Consider the following 24,122-nt stretch of genomic DNA (forward strand, 5'->3'; position numbering starts at 1 on the left):
GCCTGTTCTAATGACAATTCGTTTTTGGAAGAAAAATAATTATTATAACATCTATTTTAGTAAAAAATGATTATCCGATGTCGGACGTCATGCGAGAGTCTATCAGTAATTTCCCCGATTCAAATTCATAATAGACAACCTACATTACGCGGCTCAGAGTAGTGGGTCAGGCTCTAGACATTAGTTAGTAACTCATCCGCCCGAAGCCGTTGGTCGGTAAGTGGGAATTGCTTATACCCGCAGCAATCACTCGGTGAAATTCTCGCCATATCTGGCTACCCTCACTCCCTCACTCAGTTTAGCCTGCAGACCGATGCAGTTGCTCGAAACAAAGTGTGTAGAACATTTTAAAAAATAAATTCTAATAATTACATTTTTTTGAAAACGATACCAAAAATGTTCAACACCTAGCCTATAATTTCTTATCGTTATCATAAATTACAAAAGAAATTTAAACAGCCAACCATTTAACAATCATTAAAAACATTTTATAATTAAGATAGCATTAATCAGTACTAGCTACTTAGGCAAAGTACCTTTCCATACAAAAAGACCGGTATTGTTTATCAAAAGACGAGTGAACAGACAACTATTTAGTTTAGAAAATAAAAGCATAGCAGGCACAGAAGCTAACGATGGATATCGGCTCTCTTTTGCAGGACACATGTCCTGGAAACCTACAGGGTATGTCAGGATATTTTTTTCTGACTTTGTTGAACAGTTTAATGAGTTCCAAGTGCAAGTTAGCTAACACTAACGACTATACAGAAGACTATGCGCCCAGATTGAAAGATGGAGATGAGTTTGACTTTATAGTGGTAGGTTCTGGATCAGCTGGAGCAGTGGTAGCGAATAAGCTAAGTGAAAATCCCAACTGGAAAGTTTTGGTACTGGAAGCTGGAGGTTATCCATCAGCAACTAGTGATGTAAGTAGAGGATTAAATTATTCTGGTGAAGACATTACGGTATTTAATTTTTTTGGTCTAAAACCAGCTACCTAAAACACATAATTTTTTTAAACTAGATTTATATAGAATATTTTAGTTTTATTTAACAATATATTTTTTGGGATGTTTCAGTAAAACGGTGTCATTAATTACGGTAAATACTGAATTGGTCTTGGTCAATCCTAACGAGGTTAGCAATATTACGTTTTTTGACTTATTACAGAAATTCAAACAAATTTAGTTTTACAGTTATTTGTTAAATTTAAAAAATTATCCTTAAATTCTTCGTTTCTTGTTATTAAATATAGATCAATATAATCATATAGAATTAGTTTCATCTTTGTGGAAACTCCTCTTTGTTCAATTATCATCTTCTTCGAGTGCCTTCTCGGGCTTTTAGTCCGAGAGTTTTAAGTCTTTCTCAGTAATAGTCCAGAGAAATAAGTTAAAAAAGTACCCTGATGAGAACTTTGACCCGGAGAGCTATCTAACAAGTTTTTTGAGTTTTATAGACCTCGATAACCAAAACCTTCATTCAGCAAACCAAATGTTTCATTCAGTGGGTTTGTTGGACTTTTTAAATGATTAAAAGTTTATGGTCAAAATGCACCATTTTAAGAACTTTCGTCTACCAAAGCATTTTGAACGGATTTTGAGGAAATTATTTGATAAAACACGTTTTCCGTCGACCATCCATTTATGATTAATTTTAACACCCTCAAAATCATTGATTAATGACCCCTATTATTGAATGATTTTCTATTAATGAACGATTTTATTATAGGCAACACAACAAACATTGCTTGTATAATAATTTAACCACATTTAACGCTCTGTGATTGGCAGTGACCTGTGGTGTAGGCAACCAAACATATAGGTACCTATTTATATTCCCACTAAAAAATTATTTAAAATGACATAGCCGCTGTAAGTACTGTATGTCATTGTATGTCATTATTTATCGTTAAGTAAATAAAAATTTAAACTAAGATATTTTTATTTCTGAAAAGTACGGTCGACGGAAAAGTTTTGTAACGAACTCGTGAATTAAAATGGCGATTAACAATCTCGAACATTAACGCACTCGCTTCGCTCGCGCGTTAATATATCTCAATTGTTAATCGCCCTTATTAATACACTTGTTGGTTAAATAACTATTAAAGATTTAAAATGGCGATTTATGAATGTTCATTTACCAGTTTCTTACTTAGATAACTGTAAAAAATGTTAATATGTTAATAATTAATTAATTAATCAATGTTAATAATTATCGTAAAAATGATCCTACAACCTTGATATTGCGAAGAAAATTAGATATTATAGTATTAAAAATGTGGTTAAAATAGTTTAAAAATTATTCAATTTGTTTCTACCCAACAACTTTTTATTGAAAAAACATACAAGTCAGAAAAAATGAACTTAAAATGATTTTGCGGGTAGCATAATCAAGATAGAGAGTTATTCTATGAAAGGAATTTAAAAAAAGTTACAAAAAACCATTTTAACATTGCAAAACTTGGTTGCAAAAACATTGCAATGAATAACTTTTTTGCTATTGTCCGAGAAAAACTTATTTTTGATATTCGACAAGCTGGCAAGTTTAAAACAAGTTCTCGTACGATTATCTTGGACAAAGTTAGTCCCTTTTTTAAAATCAACGATATCCAAAAAAGATAGATGATCTTCAAACTCGAGCCTTTAAAAAAAATATCTCCAGTTCTTATTGATGGATTTTAATGTTTCTTTTTATAATTTGTATTTACTCTTTGCGTGCATTACGAAGATACCGTTCGTTAATAAATTTAATGTTAAATTAACCTTGTAAACTGTTAATCAACTTTTGGAAAATCCGAAAATCTCGGATTTAATGAACCCTGTAAAATAAATGATGAAGAAAAAATGTGCTAGTTATTTACAAAACAAAAAACAACAAAAAAAGGTTTACACCTTTCCAGTTCTAGTTCTTTTTCTTCTTCTGTTCTTCTTGGGCCAAGCCTGCCACCAAAATATACGATCCATAGATAACAAATGGTTCCCTTCAGATTTGTGGGCCTTTTTTGTGTTTAACCGTTTGGCTAACTTAAGTCATTAAAAACGTCTTGATTTTTATAGTTTCTAAAATTTTTAAAACATTTTTAACGCCGTGGTCACAGTCTTGATTCTTCGATATATTTTAAAGCTTTTTCACATTTTGTAGAAGCTTTTCTACGCTTTTTCGTCTTTTTTTCTATCGACAACACGTTATTTTGAACGCTTTGAGGCCGTTGAAATTCAAAAGTCAAAGGATTTCCAAACAATCTTAATTTATTTAAAAAAATTATTTAAACATTCTTTTATAAAAGGTATATATTAAAATCTTTAAAGGAATTAATATATACCTAAAAAAGTTATATATTAATTCCTTTTATAAAGGAATTTTTAAATAAATTTTTTGTGATACTTGGTATATAGCCAGCTACAGGAACTTAGTTTCCTTGCGGATTTGAATCTTAATTTCTTCGTCTTCTTTCAATTATTTTTTTTATCTTTTAATTATTAGTTTCTCATTCTTTTTCTTCTCTTTAATTCCAATTTTAACATGCTTCTAATAAAGAACTTTTAAACTATTTTTTGGCTTATACTGTGTTTTTTTTAGATACCAGCACTTCTATTTAGTGCTTCAGGACACGAAGAAGACTGGCAATATCTAACGGAACCCTCTCCAATTTCTTGTCTAGGATTCAAGAACGAGCAGTGTATATGGCCAAGGGGCAAAGCTCTCGGGGGCACTAGCATTTTAAATGCCATGATGTACGTCAAAGGAAATAAAAGAGATTACGATACCTGGGAGGAATTGGGAAATTCCGGATGGGGTTGGGACACTGTAAAAGAATATTTTAAGAAACTAGAAAATATGCAAACTCAAGGAGTTAGTGATCAGTACGGAAGAGATGGTTATATGACGCTAAATAGATATCCTTCAGGTGTGTATTGTATCTTTTCTTTCAAAAGATCACTTTTGTTTTAATATTTACCGTTGTTATATTAATTAAAATGCCTGTTGTTGCCTTAAAAATGCCTGAATAACTCCAAAGTTTTTTAAAAATCTATAAAAAAATAATATAAATTTTATTTTATATGAATATGGTTCTTGAAAAATTAGTAACCTGCGATACTCAGATGACACACTTATACTAGCTGCGAATGCAGTCGAAATGATTACCTTCACAGAACAGCTAAGCCGGATAAGCGAAGAATTCTGAAATTTCGGAATAAGGAAAATCAAAATCAGTCATTACGAATTAAAATATCTTTGTAAATTTTGATTCTGCTTTAATATTTACTAGCGGACCAACTCGACATCGAGTTTTGATGTAAGTTTTGCTGATATTTAAGAGGGGCGGAGTCTAACGATCCATCGTTTCCGTCGCCTGGTGTAAATGTTCCAAAAATCCTAAAAATAAACTGTATCGACGCCAATTTTTTTAAATTGAAAATCGATACAGTAGTTTTTTAGGATTTTCAGGAAGATTTACATTAGGAAACGGAAACAATATGATTGTTAGACTCCGCCCCTCTTAAATAAAAAACGGAAGTAAAACCGGAAGTAACTTTTTTTTTGCATATTTTAGATTGTAAAATGCCACGTTTAAGAAAAAGAAGTCGGTTTGAGAACTCTAACTAACTAACTAACTAAATTTATATTTAAATATTATTAAAATTTAAAAAATACAGAAAACAGTATGATGCTCAGCACTAGTCTACACTACAGCCTACTGTTCCACTTTTTTGAGAATACGCCACAATTTTACTTTATAATAAGTTTATTTTTTATTTATTTATTTAAAATAAACCTAATTTAAAGTAAAATTGTGGCTTATTCCCAACAAAATTAATAATATATTTCTAACTAATAAATTAAAAACAAAGTAATGCTTACCTCATTATTTAATTCTTCAAGTATTAAACTCAAAACGTAGTCTAAATATCTAAATATCAATCACAACACCTCACACACGCTGCACTTGTTGGAAACAGAATACTTTCTAACTAAACATAAAAATAAAAAAATACCAACTCATCATATAGTGTAAAACAGACCCCATAAATTAAAATCGGAGACAGGAGGATCCCGAATTTTGAGTGGTCATTATCGTTATTCCTTAAGTGAAAACACTTGTTGGTGCATTCCAGCATTCGAGAATTGACGCGTTGTTGCATTGTGTATAATATTGAATTCCTATACTTTACTATAGGAAAAATTCATTTTATGGCCGCCATTTTTAAACCGGTTCGAAATTTTTAAATTTTAAACCTTAGGGGGAATCTACTCAACAATCTGTTTAATTATCCAAAAAAATTATTCTCCTATCTATCACCGTTTAGGAGGAGTATTGCGCACAAGAAAAGGGCTTGGCCTTTTAGTATATAAGATACCTATCTATTCATGCAACATAGAACTAATATATATTATATATTAGTTCTATATTCTATATATATATATATATATATATATATATATATATAATTAAAAGATATGAGGTGTGCATTTGTCCTATAATTTTGGTATCATATTAGTTTAACTCTCTATCTCTCTCTGACCTAAATTAGGAAGTTTGAAACAAAGCCAGGTATTATTATTATCTCTTATCAGCTAATATTGTCAGCAGCATATTACAACCTTAACCCAGGAATTAGTTACATATTTCGAATTTATTTTTATATATCGCAAAGCGACTTTACTTTTAAAACTCAACATCATCTGGAAAACACTTGTGGCATTTTTTTATTATATGTAAAACAGAAATTCCCAAGAGTTTTTACATTTTTAAATTTTTGAATTTGACAGTTCATTGACACATTCTTCTTCTTCTTCCTCTTTATAAACAATTCTGTTTGTTCATTGGCGGATACTTGTTCTACCAATTGGTGATTTATCTCTTACTATTTTCACCACACGGGTCTCTCCCATTCTGCTGATGTGATTATTCCATTCTTTTTTCTGTTTATGGTCCATTCGTTTATACACTGTACGTTAAAAAACCCTAATAAAATTACCTAATTTTAGACGAATTTTAATAAAATTGCAATATTTTGTAAAAGATATGGAAGATAAATCATTTAGCAAAGGAATTAATGAATATTTTTGAATTAAAGTAATTTTTTAAAAATAAATGTTTAATTTGAAAGTGTACCTACCTCTTCTTGTTTGATAATGAAAAACTAATTTAAAGGATAGAAATTTTACTTGTGGATGGAAGTTTCATTTTAGGGGAAACAATTATGTATATAAATCTATATATTGACCACAAAATAAAATAGATTTGTTAACTAACTTTTAAGCCTATTGACTTTATTATTGAAGTTCTTACCTTTATTACAATAATAAAAATAAATTATCTTTATTAGATTTTTATATTATTTCCTTAAGATGTTCTAGTAGAGATTTTAAGGTATTAACTTTTTTAACAAGCCTTCTATTTTGTTGTTGCAACATTTTGATTTGTTTGTTTTTCTTTTGAAATAATTTGTTTACTACCACTTTATATTCCTGATCTCTGTTAAATGATTCTTGTTCAACAAAGTTACCAAGATAATGTCTTCGCTTTTTCAATGAAGGATCTTTCTAAGGTAGTTTCCTCTAGAATTTCTACTGGAGTCTTTGTGGTAGTAGATTCACTCGTTGTTATATTTATATTTTCGCTATTAGAGCTTGTTGTTTTTTCTGAGACAGTTTCTTTTTTTACTGAAAATTTTCTAGTTTTAACTTGCTTAATTAAACGGTTTGGAAAATCGAAAATGCTGGGTACAGTATCTTTTTTGAGTTATTTTTTTGAACTCCATCCGCTAGTAATAACCGAATCCGCCGTGAAATGCTTGGAGCAAATTTTAGAATTATTTGATGGTTTAAAATTTTCACGGTGCATCGCTATAATCCATTTTTGCAATGATGAATCTTTAGGAAATCTAAAACAATTTATTTACTTTATCCTTCAGTTTTTAAAGTAATTATAAAATAAAAATTATATAAGACTCTCATATGTGTCTATTTTAAACACATTGGATGCTAAATGGGTGCTAACTTTCTGGTAGGTTATCCAAGTTTAATTTATGAATTTTTTTTACCCATGAAGTGTCCCCTTTTTATGCCGTTGAGTACAATTAAATGCACTGAAAGATAATAATGTAATTTAAAAAAAATAATGTATTGAAAAAGTTTTAAATTGGAACTTATAAAAAGTTTGCAAATACCTATAAACACTTCTAGTTTCTAACGTTCTCTGCCATAAACAATTTATGTTTGCTTCACTCTTCGAAACGGGAGGTATAGCATATGGCGTGTCTATAAGCTTTAATGGTCTAAGGATTTATTGGTCTTAAATTCGCTTTATAAATTGTTTGTATAAACTGGCTTGATCTCAGTGTTAATTTGTCGGTTTCGCCATATAGTGTTATTATTCTTTTTGTTTTTTGTACTTGATCTCTCACTTCTTTGTTCAGGTTTCCATAGCTGGACAGTATAATTTCAAGGTATTTTATTTCCATTACTTGTTCAATACTGATACAATCGATTTCTATTTTACATCTGATTGGTTCTTTGCTGATTACTATTGTTTTAGTTTTCTGAATTGAGATTGTCATATCTACCAAAACAGCACAATACAAGTAAAAATAGAAGAGGAGCTAACTGACCCTATTAAAGCTGGCAATGGGATAAGACAGGGAGAATCCCTGAGTCCTCTATTGTTCAACCTGATTATGGATGCCAAATGGAGAAAAACAACTTAAAATTATGCTACTTTTTCAAAGTGAAGATGATTTACAACGTATGCTGCACAATTTAATATAACCGCCAGAAAATTCAACATGTTAATTTCCCCAAAAAAGACAAAATATATGATTATAAAAGCAAATTTACAAAGACGTAAATTGGAGCTGGAAGTTCAGATAATAGAACAAGTGATGAAGTTTAAATATCTAGGCATCACATTATCTAGCTACGGAAAGCTCGAAACAGATGTGGAAGATCAAGTAAATAGAGCAAACAGAGCTGCAGGTTGCCTGAATGAAACAATATGGAGAAATAAAAATATCACGAAAGAAATAAAAGGCAAAATTTACAAAACAGTCATCAGACCAATAATGACATAAGCGGCAGAAAAACGACCTGACACAGAAAGGACAAAAAGGATGTTAGAAACAGCAGAGATGAAAATGCTTCGAAAAATTAATGGGTCAGAACTAGAAATACAGATATACGAAGTAGATGTAAGGTGAAGAACATCAAGGACTGGATAAGAAATAGAAGAGTAGCATGGAACGATCATATAAGCCGAATGAGAAAAAATAAAGTACGCAGAAATGCTAGTCCATTATATTCTAGTGATTTCTCAGTAATTTAAACAATCGAATCAAGGCTCAATCAACACAACAACCTCACATTTTAAGTTCTTTCTTCTATTCGAGATTGGATCACTATCGCAATCTTAACCTTATTAGCCCCCGTTTTAGCAAGACTTGGTCCACTTTGTTTCTTCGGGATATTTTAGCTCAACATCTCTTACTTCTACGTCTGGAATTCACCTCTATTACTTTTTACTTATCTACTAGCTCTGAATCTTCTTACACATCCATACCACTTCAGTTACTTCTCTGCTATAAATGGTATATTCCTTTTTCTAACAATAACCTCTGTCTTCTTAAAGCGATGTTTCTTATATATTATTCTGTCCATTCCTGTTACTTTCGAGTATCTTTGAAGGCATTAAATCTCTGTTGCAGCTATCTTCCTGCAGATTTTTTCTTTTTTATCCATTTTTCTGTAACACTTTATCTTGTAACACTAATTTTTTATATATCTGTCTTTATGTACATATATACATTTTGTGCTGATTGTATATATATATATATATATATATATATATATATATATATATATATCTATATTATATATATATATATATATATATATATATATATATATCTATATTATATATATATATATACATATATATATATATATATATATATATATATATATATATATATTCTTACTGAGGTGCCTATTCTACCAGATGGAGTTTTCTTGTAGCACGTTTAGTTAAATATTATTTTAAATAGGACCAGACCACAATTAGTACTGTCGGTTCCAGTTTATGGCTTGCTGCTGATGACGTCGCTGTCTAGTGTTCACTAGGCTTGGGATCTCATATTTATTTCAGCAAAAGAATGAAAGAGATCATAATTGTTTAAAATATAATTCTCTCCATTTTTGTTTATGTACATTCATATTGGAAAAGTTAATAATAAACGAGATAATTCATTAATTATACTGAGTTACTATTTTCCCCTTAAGTCTAAAAATATCGACCACATGAAAAAATTTGAAAAAAAGAAATTGTAAAAAATGATAATTGCAATTGTAACAATTTAAGGCGGTAAGATTTTGTCGAAAAGTTAAAAATGGCTGAGATATAGAACATAATTTATTCCTATATAACCAATGTTAAGAGCGTAAGACCCCTCCAGGTCTTACGCTCGCGCCTTTACCGCATACATACGACCTCAAATATTAATTTTATCAAAACAATTAGAAAACCAAAATTGTATAAAATATAATTCTCTCCATTTTTTTTTATCTACACTCATGTCTTAAAGTTAATAATAAACGAGATAATTCGATAATTATGCTTCCCTCCTACCACTATACCATACCATTTTTATTTTTTCTCTGTTTTTATTTTTAAATTTCAGATGGCGGCTGAAGAAACGGTTGGATTCAGACAGTTAGAATTATATTTTACAGTTGTTTTGACGTTTCCATTTTCAATTTGAAAATCAGTTTCAATAATTCTGAAATAAAATTATGAATGATCTGAAGTTTCTCAGAGTTTTCATTGATTCAGTATCATATACCTTAGTTGAGTTCTTTTTCTGTTATTTATGTTGATTTGGTTGATGTTATTTCTAGCGCTTCAGGAGTTCCAACATTTTCCAATTTACGGAAAGTAATATAAGGCAAAAAAAATCTTTAACCGATAGTGCCATGGGCTAACCCAAAAGTATTGTTCGTAATAGAATAAAATCACGAAGAAATATTACGACAGTCAAATGCAGTCATTTTTTTCCTCACACGGGCAAATAAAATATGAATGACTAACATGTTGTCTATTACTACTGTAACTTGAAATTTAAAGGTAGAAGCCCCACATACATCGACATGTATGATTATCTGGTTTAAAACGAATAAAAACTGTTCATGAGGCTAAAAATGATAACTTTTACTTAGTCTAAAGAATTTGCTAAACCGTGCAAAAAATAGTGTACTATCACTTCTGCAGGGAAAATCCTAAAATAAATAGCCCGATAAAAATAAATAATTGCGATAGCGATAGTGTTAGTGCAAAATATTTTTTATCTGATGGTTTTGTTTTCCGCCACATGCAAGCGAGATTATTTCAAAACAAACAATATCGTCGGTAACCGAATATTCAAATTAAGAGTGTAGGCGCAAAATTTCGGGCCAATGATTTTTAAATGCATTTATTTTTTTCGAATCCTGAGCAAACTAATAAGTATTTTTGAAAAATTTAAACGCAGAATGAAAGATTACATTATTACCGAGGGCCGAAAGTCCCTAAAAACTCATATAATGTTTATTTTAGTCAGTTACAGGGGTGAAAAGAAAGGGAAAATTAAATGTGATTTTTAATTTTAAATATCTCATTCAAATGAAATTTTTTGTTTATTCTAAGGGACTTTCGGCTCTCGGTAATAATGTAATCTTTTATTCTGCGTTTAAATTTTTCAAAAATATTTATTAGTTTTCTCAGGATTCGAAAAAAAAATGAATGCATTTAAAAAGCATTGGCCCAAAATTTGCGCCTACGCTCTTAACAAAATCGCAATTCCACTTTGAGGTTTAGTAATGTAGGCAACACATCTTACATCGTCCAGTCTACATTTTAAAACGTAATAGACAACAGCTAATAATTATTTTATTTTAGTCTGGGTTACAATGCTGAAAATTGAAAACTACCCAGTCCTCTATATACTTTTTTTTTAATTTCCAACAATAACATTTTTATATATGAAAAACAGTTATGAACCATTTTATGAAATAATTTTTTAAATTCAAAATATATTTGTTAGAATAGTGAATTTAGTTTAATATTTCGTTTATTTAATATTACTCAAAATGTTCACAGATTAGTTGTTGCCATAAGTGAACGATCCCAATTTTTGCGCCTCTCGAAAGTTAGTGTGGGTTCCACGGCACCCGCTGTGGCCACGTCATGACTCACTCCTATATATCTTCTTCTTCTTCAGCCTGTATTCGTCCACTGCTGGACAAAGGCCTCTTCCATTTGCTTGCATTGATTTCTACTCTTGGCAATTCTCATCCACTGCTTGCTCGCGACTTGTTTGATATCATCTGCCCACATCTTCTGTGGTCTGCCTACTCCTCGCCTGTTCTCTCTTGGTCTCCAGTTTGTTAATCTCTGTGTCCATTTTTCGGGAATATCTCGGGCAACCCTCAATGTCCGACCCATTGCCACTTGAGCCTTGCTATACGTTCTGCGGCATCAGTAATCTTTGTTCTTTCACGAATGTCGATTTGTCGAATCCTGTCTCTCGAACTAATCCCTAGCATGGCCCTCTCTATCGCTCTTTTAGTTGTACTGAGCTGCTCTAAGGTATATCTTTATTCTTCAAGATAAAGCTTAACTTGCCGAAAGCTACCCAAGACAATTGTATGCGTCTTTTTATTTCGGCTATTTGGTTTTCTTTGCCGATTTTAATGGTATGTCCAAGATATATATATATATATATATATATATATATATATATATATATATATATATATATATATATATAGTGGTCTACATTTTTAAGACTGACGTTGTAAATTACAATATTAGTTTGTAAATTACTCATTATTTTTGTTTTCTGAAGGTTCATTTTAAGACCTATTTTATTATAAAATAAACAAAAATTAACATTCTACATTTTTTCTGTTTTCTTTATAAAATTACAATTAAGTCGTGATTATTAATACTGTGTATTACCACCTCTATTGTGAAGTAAACTCCTCATTCGATTTGGCATTGAATTGATCAAATTCTGGATGTCGTTTTGAGGAAAAGTTTCCCATTCTTCCATGAGCGCCAACCGAAACTGCTCACGATTTATTGGACCAACTCAAACCCTTCGTTTGAGTTGGTCCCAAACATGTTCAATCGGGTTCAAATCTGGACTTTGAGCAGGCCAGTTCATTTTTGGCACATCGACAGTTTCCAGATATTGCGTTACCATCCTGGCTACGTGTGGCCGCGCGTTGTCGCGGCAATAAATACGAGATTAGTACGGCCCTCAGACGAAATACCTGCCCAAAACATTACCGAACCTCCTCCAAAAGTAACACGTACTCGTCGAACACAAGCAGCATATCGTTCCCTACGTCTTCTGTATGTGTTGATGTGACCATCTGAGCCATAAAGAACCATCCTGGATTCATCACTAAACAAAACATTTTTCCAATCTCCTATCGTCCAATGCTCGTGGTCTCTACCAAACTGTAGTCGGCGTTGTCGATGTGCTGCTGTTAACAAAGGTCCTGGACAGCGAGCCCTTAGACCAAATTCCCTCAACCTTCTTCTCACGGTAGAAGTGCTTAAGTCCACCCGTGAGCATTTTAAAAACAGTTTTGGATTAATCTAGCCGTAAAAAACCGATTTTGCAAAGAAGTGCGTTGTAAAGAACGGTCTTCTCTGGCCGTCGTGATTCTTCTCGGGCCTGATCCTGGTCGTCGTTCGTGAGATCCAATCTCTACGAATCGTTGGTAAATTTTTTGGACCATACAACGACTGACTCCAAGCTGTCTGACCACTTCTCTTATTCCACTTATTCCATTATTAATCAAAGTAACAATTTGAAATATATGTATATATTAATATATAAAAGATGAAAAGATTTCTTCCGGTCTATTATTATTTCTATAATCTTTCAAATCGCATTATTTCTCACAAAAGTGATTGCAGAATTAAAAAACCATCTTGTGCTTTGGCAGAGCATGGAATCGATAAAGAGCATATTATGGATTTTGATAACATTAAAATTTTATGTAGTGAAAGTAATAAATTCAAAAGGACTTTTTTGGAAATGGTTTGTATTAGCAAAAGTGATAATAATTTAAACAAAAGATCAGAAATTCAAAATCTAAGCAAAATTTATAATTATATTCTTTCTTTATAATTTATGTATAAAACTTGTAAAATGTCTCATTTTGATTTAATTTTCCATATATCTGTTACATTTTTTCAGACATCTGTCAATGGTGAATAAATCTTCTTCTTTTTTGTTACTAAACAAAAAAGAATTTTTAAACAAAATTTTATTTTTTGGCAATATAATTGTCAAAAATAAAAATTTTAAGTTGGCATTTATGACATTGAGGCTTATTTGTAATTGGTTGCTATTTTAACTTATTTATAAATTCAATTATTTTTGTATTAAAAAAATGTTTTCAAAATTATACTAAAAATTTCAGGGAAGCATTTATTAGATTAGGACATTTTTATAGTAATTATTTTTAAGATGTATTAGCAGCAATTTTTATTTACTAAACTAATTTTATTTGGTGAGTTAACAAAAATTGTTTTTTCTTTCTAGTTCAACTTTGTAAGATATTTTGTCTTTTTTAGCAGCTCTTGATAATAATTGTAAACACAATTGAAAGCTCGAGATAAAAAATAGTTAACCAATAGCCCTTTTATTGACTCCAACCCATCCAAAACAGTTATATATTTTTTCCAAACGAGTCACAAGTACTTCCTTTTTGTTATATATAAATATATATATATATATATATATATATATATATACATATATATATATATATATATATATATATATATATATATATATATATATATATATATATATATATATATATATATATATAATTTCTCTGTGTTTTTGGAGCATATTGCGTATTTGTAGTAGGACTAGTAATTTTGACTTTTCTGTCATTACTGTATTTCTATATTATTTATGATTTAATTTTTTTATAAACGCTAATATACCTTTTGTTTTAGATCAACCAATTGTCACCATATTAGACGAAGCCTTCAAAGAAATGAAATACCCCCAACTAAAGGAAGAAAACCCGGAGAACCCTCTAGGAACGTTGACAGCTTTCCAATGTATCAAAAATGGAATTAGATTCAATACAGGAAGAGCATTTTTGGGCCAAGTTAAAAGCAGATCAAACCTGATGACTGCTCTACACTCTTTTGTTCACAAAGTAATAATAGATCAAAAAAATAAGTCAGCAACTGGAGTTCAAGTAAAAGTGGGCGAGAGAATAATAAACCTTAAAGCTAAAAAAGAGGTTATAGTTTCTGGTGGGTCCATCAACTCACCACAGCTGTTGATGCTGTCTGGTGTAGGCCCCAAAGATCATCTACAAGAAGTGAAAATCGATCTCATCAAAGATTTGCCAGTTGGAGAACACTTAGAAGATCATGCATTGCATGTCGGACTTTTCGTGGCGCTGAATCCTGAAATACAGTCAACGGAAAATCAGTTGGATGTGATCTATAAGTACTTTGCCCGCCAAGAAGGAGTATTAGGAACCATCCTGATCACCAATTTCTGGGATTTCATTAACACCAAAAATGACTCACCTTACCCAAATATTCAACATCACTATCTTCTATACCCCGTTAATGACACTTACACGGCATCAGCGTTTTCCTCATCAATTGGACTTAAAGACGAAATATTGGCAAACATAAATGATGCGATTAAAGAAAGACCACTCGTGCAAATTGCCTCTACTCTACTAAATCCAAAATCTCATGGAAAAATTATGTTAAGAAGCAGCAATGCCCAAGACAAACCTTTAATATATTATGAATATTTATCAGATCAAAATAATGAGGATATGGTCGTAATGCTGGAATCTTTAAGGTAAAATATTCATTCAATAGAAATACAATTCTAAAGCTATTTTTTCATCCACTGACAAGTGACCAATACACTAATACTGTATAGTAACCAAGGCTATAATACTGGAATTTCTAAAACATCAATTCCTTTTTACCGGTGTTTTTCAGTATCCAAAAGCGGTGATATTATGATGAAATAGTAAAGTATGAATGTTTTCGTTTCATTTTGTTCATATTTACATCTTTTAATTTTAACTTCCATGATATTTTTCCATTTCCTTTTGTGATCGTTTAATTTACAACTGTTTTTATCATTTTTTTTTTGTAGGAATCTAACATATAACATATTACTATATTTAATATAAAATCAGTATATCTTGGGTATAGGTTCAAAAATTACTGTTAAATTTGGAACTAGGCCGAGTTCAAACTCCGCCTAAGTTGTCTGATGGGTGGATTGAGTAGCTCATCGGATAACACTGCCGGTCCCAAGACCGGATAGAGGAGGAGGGTCCCTAAGGTGAGGTTAGCCACCTACCTGGGGTAAAGAATCCATACTGGCTCACAGAACTGAAAAACAGCCTCGGATACCGGACGGAACTATCAGATGACAACACGCTTTATGACAACAGAAAAACGAATTCGTAAACGAAAACCTAAACGCCCCATCACAAGAATCGCGTGCTGGAACATAACGTCGTGGAACGGAAGAGAGCAGGAGATCATAATAGAAATAAAGAAACACAATATTCACATCTGCGCAATCTCCGAAACAAAGAAAAAAGGCCAAGGAACATCAAAATACGGAGAGTTTACACTCATACACAGCGGAAAAGCTAAACTATAAAGAGCACATTCAGGAGTCGGAATTTTGCTGCACGATAAATACACGCAAAGCATCGAAGATATCGAATACATCAACGATATGTTATTAAGAATCTCCATAAAAATGCGTAACAATACACCTGATAAGCACATATGCCCCAGACATACCTAAGCCCACAGCAGAAACACCGTAGATAACATAAATGCTAAAAACAAAATTATCGTATTCGGGGATCTTAATGCACGGATCGGAAACGATGTCATAACATATGTGATAATTAATGAAAACGGTAAAGCACTAATAGACTTTTGCGCTAGAAATGACATGGGAATCAACAACACATACTTTCCTCATAAAGACCAACATAAATACACTTTTAACAATAATCGAGGTCAGCGATCGATGATAGATTTTATAATCACAAATCGAGTGATAACACCGTCAAAAGTACTTGAGGTTAGAGGCCTAACATCTGCTAACCTGGGGACCGATCACAACCTCGTTTTAGGCAAGATGCTACTAGAACGTCCGCAACGAAACAGAAAACCCCCAATGCTCATCGAAAATCACAATATAGAGTCGCTGGCAACAGAGAGTACAAAACTCCTTTAGGAGAACAGGATTACTAGCAAACTAAAAGAGGTCAAGTTACAACCAGAATGGGGAGTAGAAGATACTTGGCAAAAAATCAGGAAATGCATCAACCAAGCAGTAGAAGAAGCAATTGGAAAGCATAAAATTAACACTAGGGCGATAAACCACACCAAACCGTGGTTTTGTCAAGAGGTAAAAGTACTCTAAATTAAAACGCAAATGCTACCTGAGATATAAAAGCACACAATCGGAAGAAGCTCTCGCAGAATATGTCCAAGTAAGAAACGAAGTAAACGCAAGAATAAAATCAATCAAAAGGGAACATTCAACATTGAACTTTCATCTGGGCACCTACATGGTGCCCAGAAGAAAGTATGGAAAATGCTTCGAAACAGGAAAAATCAGTTAACGAGTTCTTGCAGATCAAGGGAGTACCTATAGAGACATGGCAACAGCATTTTAAGGAGCTATATGATGCTGAAGAAACGCTGAATATAAACGAATACGAGCAGATATAAGTGCTACAATCAATGACAAGAGGTATAAGCAAAGATCAAGAAGTTAAAAAACAGAAAATCACCTGCAACAGATGGTATACCCAATGAACTCTTAACATATGGAGGCCCTGAACGGCAAGTAAACTGTCACAACTATTTAACAAAAATCTTAAACGACACAGAAACACCAGAGGAATGGCATAAGAGCATCACAAACACCATATTTAAAAAAGGACAAAAAACTTGACCACAAAACTACAGAGGAATAACCTTCTTAAATACAACGATGAAACTTTTGACGAGTATTCTTACGGACAAATTGGAAAGGCAAATCACTAATGCCTAAGAACAACAAGGTTTTACAAGAGGGCGGTCTATAACAGATGCAGTATATTTGCTTCATTGGTTTGATGAAGGGATTTGACAAGGTTCGCCTGGGAGACATTCTAAATATATTAATAGAAAATAAAACACCGACAAACATAACAAAGATAGTCCATAACCTAAATATATAACAACAATGTAACGAAAGTTAGAGCAGGAGACCAATTCACTGCAAATATTCCAATACCGGGAGGAATTAGATAAGGCGACAGTTTAAGCCCCTTCTTGTTTAACCTACTCATGGGCAAAATTATAAACAAAGTAACATCTCGGATACAGAATGGACAACAAAAGAATTGGTATGGTGTGTTACGCAGATGATGCAGCAATTATTGCCGAATCAGAAGGTGATCTTTAGAAACAGCACTTTCAGTTCTTTCAAATAAGCCGCCAACTAAATATGACCATTTCTACCAACAAAACTAAATGTATGACAATAGCAAAAGATCCGCTCAGATGTAAGTTAGTGGTTGAGAACAACCCCATAGACCAGGTGATGCAATTCAGATATCTGGGCATAGATATATCAAGTACACACCACCCAGTAAAGGACCTAAGGAGTCAGATCAACAAAGCATCCGCATTGAGCGTCAGAGAGCAGTGCAAAATTCAAGATATTGTAAGATGGGGAAGGCAGCGTAAGAGGATGTGGTACAATTATGTAAGACGAATGGATGAGAATAGACTCCCAAAAATTTCCCTAGAAAACAACCCGCCCTGTTCAAGACCTCCCGGAAGACCACCTAAAAGATGAAGGGATAGTTGGCAATCTACCTACCAGGAAATTAACCAGAGGCAGCTTCAGAATTAAACAGATCGAAAGATCTGCTAGAATATCTGGGACACATAATGAGAGGAGAAAAGTACTCTCTGCTTAGACTCATAATCCAAGGAAAAATCTCGGGAAAGAGAAATGTGGGACGTAGAAGGATTTCCTGGTTGCGAAATTTAAGGGAGTGGTATGGGTGCAGTTCAATACAGTTGTTCAGAGCTGCAGCCAACAAAGTAAAGATTGCTGTGATGGTAGCCAACCTCCGATAGGAGACGGTACTGCAAGAAGAAGAAGAAAGATCTGCAAGAAGTAGTAGAAGAAGAAGAAACCTTTCGACATGTAATCCCTGCCTTTGTCAAGATTCTATGATTTACGATATATATATATATATATATATATATATATATATATATATATATATATGTATTATAAATATATATATATATATATATATATATATATATATATATATATATATATATATATATATATATATATATATATATATACCTGCACTACAACGTCACTATCTATTATACACCCAATATAACATAATTATTTTTTGTTAATTTTTTTTATTTACTAAATCTGCCTGGTCGTCTCCCAGTGCTTTTATAATTTCGAAAATATGTTCTATATTGGTTTTATTGCTTATAGTTTTTATAAATTTTAAATATATAGTTTATGATTTTCGTGATATTCTTCATCTTACTTCCATTAATAATAGTAAAACTAAATCTTAATTTCAGGTTTTTGGAAAAACTATTAGAAACTTCCCCGCTGAAAGAGCATGATCCACGTATAATGCAGCTAGATCTTCCAGAATGTAACAAATTTGAATTCCGGTCAGACGAGTACTGGAAGTGCTCTCTAAGATATCACACTACAACTGTCTACCACCCCACAGGAACCTGTAAGATGGGACCTTCAGACGATGGAACTGCTGTGGTTGATCCAGAGCTGAGAGTGTTTGGAATCGATAACTTACGAGTGGCGGATGCTAGTATTATGCCAAATATAGTCAGTGCTAATACACATGCGCCCAGCATGATGATTGGTTATAAAGCGGGAGTGATGATCAGCAAGTACTGGAATGATAAACATGTTGAATTATAAGTGTTAAAAATGTTGTATTGCGTTGCCTTTAGTTCTTAAATAAAGATTACCTTTTTATATAAACTGTTGTTTTACTTGTTAGTAAGAGTTTGACGAGAAGTAGATAACGTGCATGGATTTTAAACATCTCGAAATGTAAATAACTTTTTATGATTAGGAATAAACATAACGAGAGAAGGAGTCTGTTACAAGTAGCATGCGCCTACGGAATTGTATCTGGGCCAGCCTTGTGGACTATCACAGGTTGTGTTCCTCTGCATGTGTTAGTAGTAAAAAGGAGACATCTCTATGAGAGAAGAGATCATTTGACTACACCCATAAGAAAAGAAGAAAAAGAAAGATGACAGGAATAGTAGAACAACACAGAAGACGTTGCCCAGTGGTGTAAGATGCTGATCTCGAGCCTAAAAGACTGGGTGGAGTGTGGCCACAGGCGACTGAATCACTTCCAAATACACGTGCTCACAGGACACGGGTGTTTTACGGCTTATCTTCATATGTTCGGAAAGGCAGATACGGACAAATACCTATACTACGAACACTCCGACTCTGTTACTCACACAATGCTGGAGTGTAATAGATGGACAGTAGAGAGAAACAAAATGCCTAGAGAAATAGATATGAACACTGACTGTGAGAGAGATGATCGTGAAGATGACGGGAAGTAAGGAGGGATGGAATAGAGTACACAATTACATCCGTGCAGTTATTAAGAAGAAAAAAGAAGAGAAGCAGCAGCTGGACTAACTACAGAGATAAGATCTAGATAAGAGAAGGGAATGCTCCGAAAGTGTCGTCAGCCTTACAGCGGCCATCCCGCTTTTGGAGTATGGTTTCTTGCGACAGTCAACCGCGCATAGTAGGATAAGTGGATAACAGAAAGACATCCGTTTGCAGTACCTCCTTATGGGCTCGGATATATTCCTCTACTCTGAATCAAATCTGCAATAGCCATCCATAGGAATGGGTCAAACTGGTATGGTTTTTTGAAAAATTTCCACCATCAGAAGAAAAAAAATGTAGGTAGTACTAAAGATATTTTAAGGAAGATCAACTAATAATAAAATCGCAAGAAATATACATGGATAAAAGAAAGTAGTTATGTAAGAATAAAGCGAATAATAACCTTCCAATAGCAACAATAGCAACAATAGTTGCTGAAGCTGTCTTATTATTCTAAAGCTTCGACTGTCAAACCCTGATTATGATCATTTGGACCTATTTGGGGCAATGACATATTCTGCGACTGGGGTCGCCTCTCTGCTCGTTCCCTTTATATTTGTATTTGTAGATTCAGAAAAATCACTCATTTTTGAGTCCTTTTCTGGATCATTTCTTTTTGTCTTCTTTTTCTATAATATGTTGGTTATCATCATATCTATCCGTTCCCTAATGGCAGCTGTTCTGAAAAAGTCTTCTTCTTCTTGCTGTGCCCTCCTATGGGAGGTGCTGGAAATCATCAACTAAACTTATTACAGCTAAACCGGTAAAAACCCTTTAAATCTTAAAATAGTTTTAAATTACACTGTTACTGATAATATTATATGATGTTAAATTTTTTAACAGAATTCACTTCATGGCAAAGTAAGACACCCAAACTGGGGTTGCTGACTTTGCTACGTAGTCTCTATAAGGACTTTTAAGTATCAGCTACAGCAACAAATATATTATTAAATTAACTGCATTATTAGTTATATTACTTTATTTGCGGTATTGGGTTAATTATAAGGCAAGATTAAGGGTAAGAGAGACCCTGGACGTAGACGTATATCCTGGCTGGCTAATCTTAGGAAGTGGACTGGTCTAACGTCAACTGATCTATTTCGAGCTGCTGTGAATAGAATAAGATGGGTCAATGTGGTCGCCAACATCTCTAGAAGATAGGCACATTTAGAAGAAGATTTGCGGTATTAATTATATAATTCTCTGCGGATTTGCTTCCATTTTAGATAACTTTTTCATGTTGTATTTTATTATAAAATTAACAAAATTAATATTAAATGTTGATATTAAGAAAGATACAGGGTGTTAAAGTGGAAATTAAAAATTTTAATTTTCACTATAACTTTCACGTTTGTGAACATTTATGTATAAAAATTCATAACTGGGGACTATTGATCATCAGAAATTATAATCTGGTGCATACTTTAATGTAGCTGATAGAGGGCGCCACTATGCCACATATGTGGCATACATTTGCAATTAACTTTTTTGCTTTTTAAGTTACCGGTGTTTGTGATAAAAAATATTAAAGATACATTATTTTATCAAAAAAAGGTATACTTGTTAATAACTTTAAAACTCAACAGTTTTCAAGATAATCGCATTTTTCAAATCAACTACATAATTCAGATTTAACGCAATTACTCCTGGCAACGAAAGAAAATTAGACAAAAACATCAATACTTCTGAATTTTGGTATAAAATGCCTTCAATAAAGTTAATAGTTAACGACATATTAAATAAAATAAATATATTAGCAGGATATAATAGTAGGATTTGACAAAATAACAAAATAATTGGATTTTACATCAAACATTTTACGTTTTGTATTAAATTAAAGTCATAATCAAAATATTTTATTAATAAACCAAATTAAGAAATAGTTAAACTTAATAAAATTAAACTTTTTGTCAAAGTAAGTGTTCGATATGTCCACCATTTTCTTTAATTTATTTGTCAATACATTCCATAAAAGATCGTTTCATATTAAATAGCATCATTGGTTCTAAAGAAACTGCTGCACTATTTATAATCAGTATTATAAGTATATTATATAATAAACATAATATAATAATAAAGTAGGCGTTTGGAAATTTTATGATTTAAATAATTATATTAATATCTCAACACATGACCAAGGAATATGACTACCACGAACAATCCAACGTTCAGGAAAGTTGTGTTTAATTATGTTCTCACTGCATTTTTCTCTATAATGTGGTGGTGTCCAAACAATAAAATCATTTTATAAAAAATGTAAATAAATCTCACCATTAAAATTACAAGGTAATTCGGATGTCCATAAAAAATAATTACAAATGGTACCAAACCATACGATTTGCATTTTAAAGATGAATTTTAAATAAACGTATGGTTTGGAACAATTGGTAATTATTTTTTACGGACATGCGAATTGCCTTGTAATTTGAATGGTGAGATTTATTTACATTTTTTATAAAACGATTTTATTTGATTTATTGAAAGAATGGTCATCAAACTTAAGGCGAAATATGTGGTTTATGCAAGATAGTACACCACCACATTATAGAGAGAGGGCAGTGAGAATATATGTATTAAATACAACTTTCCTGAACGTTCGTGGTAGTCATATTCCTTGGTCTTGTGGAGATATTAATATAATTATTTAATGCATAAAAATCCTAAAAGAATACTTATTATTATACTTATAATATTTATTATAAATACTGCAGCAGTTTCTTTAGAACCAATGATGATATTTTATATGAGACGATCTTTTATGGAATGTATTGACAAATGAATTAAAGAAAATGGTGGACAAATCGAACACTTACTTTGACAAAAAGTTTAATGTTATTTAGTTTAACTATTTCTTAATTTGGTTTATAAATAAAATATTTTGATTATGACTTTAATTTAATACAAAACGTAAAATGTTTGATGTAAAATCCAATTATTCTGTTATTTTGTTAAATCCTACTATTCTATCCTGCTAATATATTTATTTTATTTAATATTTCGTTAACTATTAACTTTATTAAAGGCATTTTATGCCAAAATTCAGAAGTAATGATGTTTTTGGCTAATTTTCTTTCGTTGCTTGGAGTAATTACGTTAAATCTTAATTATGTAGTTGATTTGTAAAATGTGATTATCTCGAAAACTGTTGAGTTTTTAAGTTATTAACAAGTATACCTTTTTTTGTTAAAATAATGTATCTTTAATATTTTATGTCATAAACACCGGTAACTTAAAGAGCAAACAAGTTAAGTGCAAATGTATGCCACATATGTGGCATATGTGGCGCCCTCTATCAGCTACATTAAAGTATGCATCAAGTTATAATTTATGATGTTTAATAGTACCCAGTTATGAATTTTGATACATAAATGTTAACAAACATAAAAGTTACAGCAAAAATTAAAATTTTAAATTTCCACTGTAACACCCTGTATCTTTCTTAATATTAACATTTTATTAAAGCAATTTGGCTTAAATCGTAATATTTTAAAGTGTAGAATCTACGGTTTCTTTTTTTTACAATTACTTAAGGACCACCCTGTATATGTAAAGATGATTTATAGCTACATCTATTTGGAAAGTCCAGTGACTTCTTTCATTATTTTTAAAATGATTAAATAAATTTTATAACCATTAATTGCAGACGAAAGTTACTAGTAATTGCCATTTCCAATGACGATGCCAGTAATAAAACATGAATGGAACAAACTAGGTGTTACAAAATATCAAAAGTTTCCGAATATTTGATGTAGAAGATATACATATTATTCAAAATCTTACCAGAGTGTGTAGTATTGTCTATCATATACGCACCTGAAACAAAAAATACATATTAGATTATTGTAGTACTGACTAGTTGCTTATAAACTAGTGGAATATATTATTGCTTTGTTTTAGTATATCGTATACAAGAGAAAAATCATGACTGAGCTAAAACATAGTGGTAGTCTTAAGTTATTCATTTTATTATTCTAAAAAAAAATAACAGCTGTCTCCACATTCTACTATTCAACGTCGCGGTTAACAGTTTCTTATTCTCATTTTTCATAAATTTTAATCACTCGATTCTAGCCATTTTTTTCCTAGTCGTCATCTTCTGTTTTTATTCGTTTGCTAGCAAGCAGTTCTTGGTCCATATAATGGTCCATGTATAATTTACAAAATTATAATTAAAAAGTTACGAAGATTTGTAACAAACTACACTTCAATATATTTAACATGTTTTTTATTCGTAACCCAGGTTTAGCTACCATAAAGGGCTATTATACTGAACTGTTAAATATAGTCCCATTTTTGCCACATTAGAAATGTCTTCTGCTACCAATAATTTAT

At 31.8% G+C, this 24,122-nt stretch overlaps 2 protein-coding genes across 2 annotated transcripts in view; one reads left to right on the plus strand and one right to left on the minus strand.

Moving 5' to 3' along the window:
* The window catches only part of Flo2 (flotillin-2), a 372,138-nt gene extending 348,541 nt beyond the window's left edge, over positions 1-23,597 (minus strand). Inside the window, exon 1 of the mRNA XM_072525627.1 lies at positions 23,571-23,597. Coding sequence (XP_072381728.1) covers positions 23,571-23,595 — 25 coding nt within the window. The 5' untranslated portion in view covers positions 23,596-23,597. The remainder of the gene's footprint in view (positions 1-23,570) is intronic.
* On the plus strand, positions 326-19,130 carry LOC140436627 (glucose dehydrogenase [FAD, quinone]-like). Its single transcript, XM_072525616.1, has 4 exons — positions 326-926; positions 3,583-3,910; positions 14,024-14,900; positions 18,701-19,130. The coding sequence occupies exons 1-4, from the start codon at positions 636-638 to the stop codon at positions 19,065-19,067; spliced, it is 1,863 nt and encodes a 620-aa protein (XP_072381717.1). The 5' UTR covers positions 326-635; the 3' UTR covers positions 19,068-19,130.
* Positions 23,598-24,122: the final 525 nt, after the last annotated feature.

Source organism: Diabrotica undecimpunctata, chromosome 3 (assembly GCF_040954645.1).
Source record: "Diabrotica undecimpunctata isolate CICGRU chromosome 3, icDiaUnde3, whole genome shotgun sequence".
NCBI classification, from domain to species: Eukaryota; Metazoa; Arthropoda; class Insecta; order Coleoptera; family Chrysomelidae; genus Diabrotica; species Diabrotica undecimpunctata.

Excerpts from the sequence above, each read along its gene's own strand:
- LOC140436627 (XM_072525616.1), top strand. The coding sequence starts at position 636 with ATGGATATCGGCTCTCTTTTGCAGGACACATGTCCTGGAAACCTACAG. Across the intron at positions 3,911-14,023 it reads GCTAAATAGATATCCTTCAG|ATCAACCAATTGTCACCATA; the intron begins GTGTGTATTGTA and ends CTTTTGTTTTAG. Across the intron at positions 14,901-18,700 it reads GTAATGCTGGAATCTTTAAG|GTTTTTGGAAAAACTATTAG; the intron begins GTAAAATATTCA and ends TCTTAATTTCAG.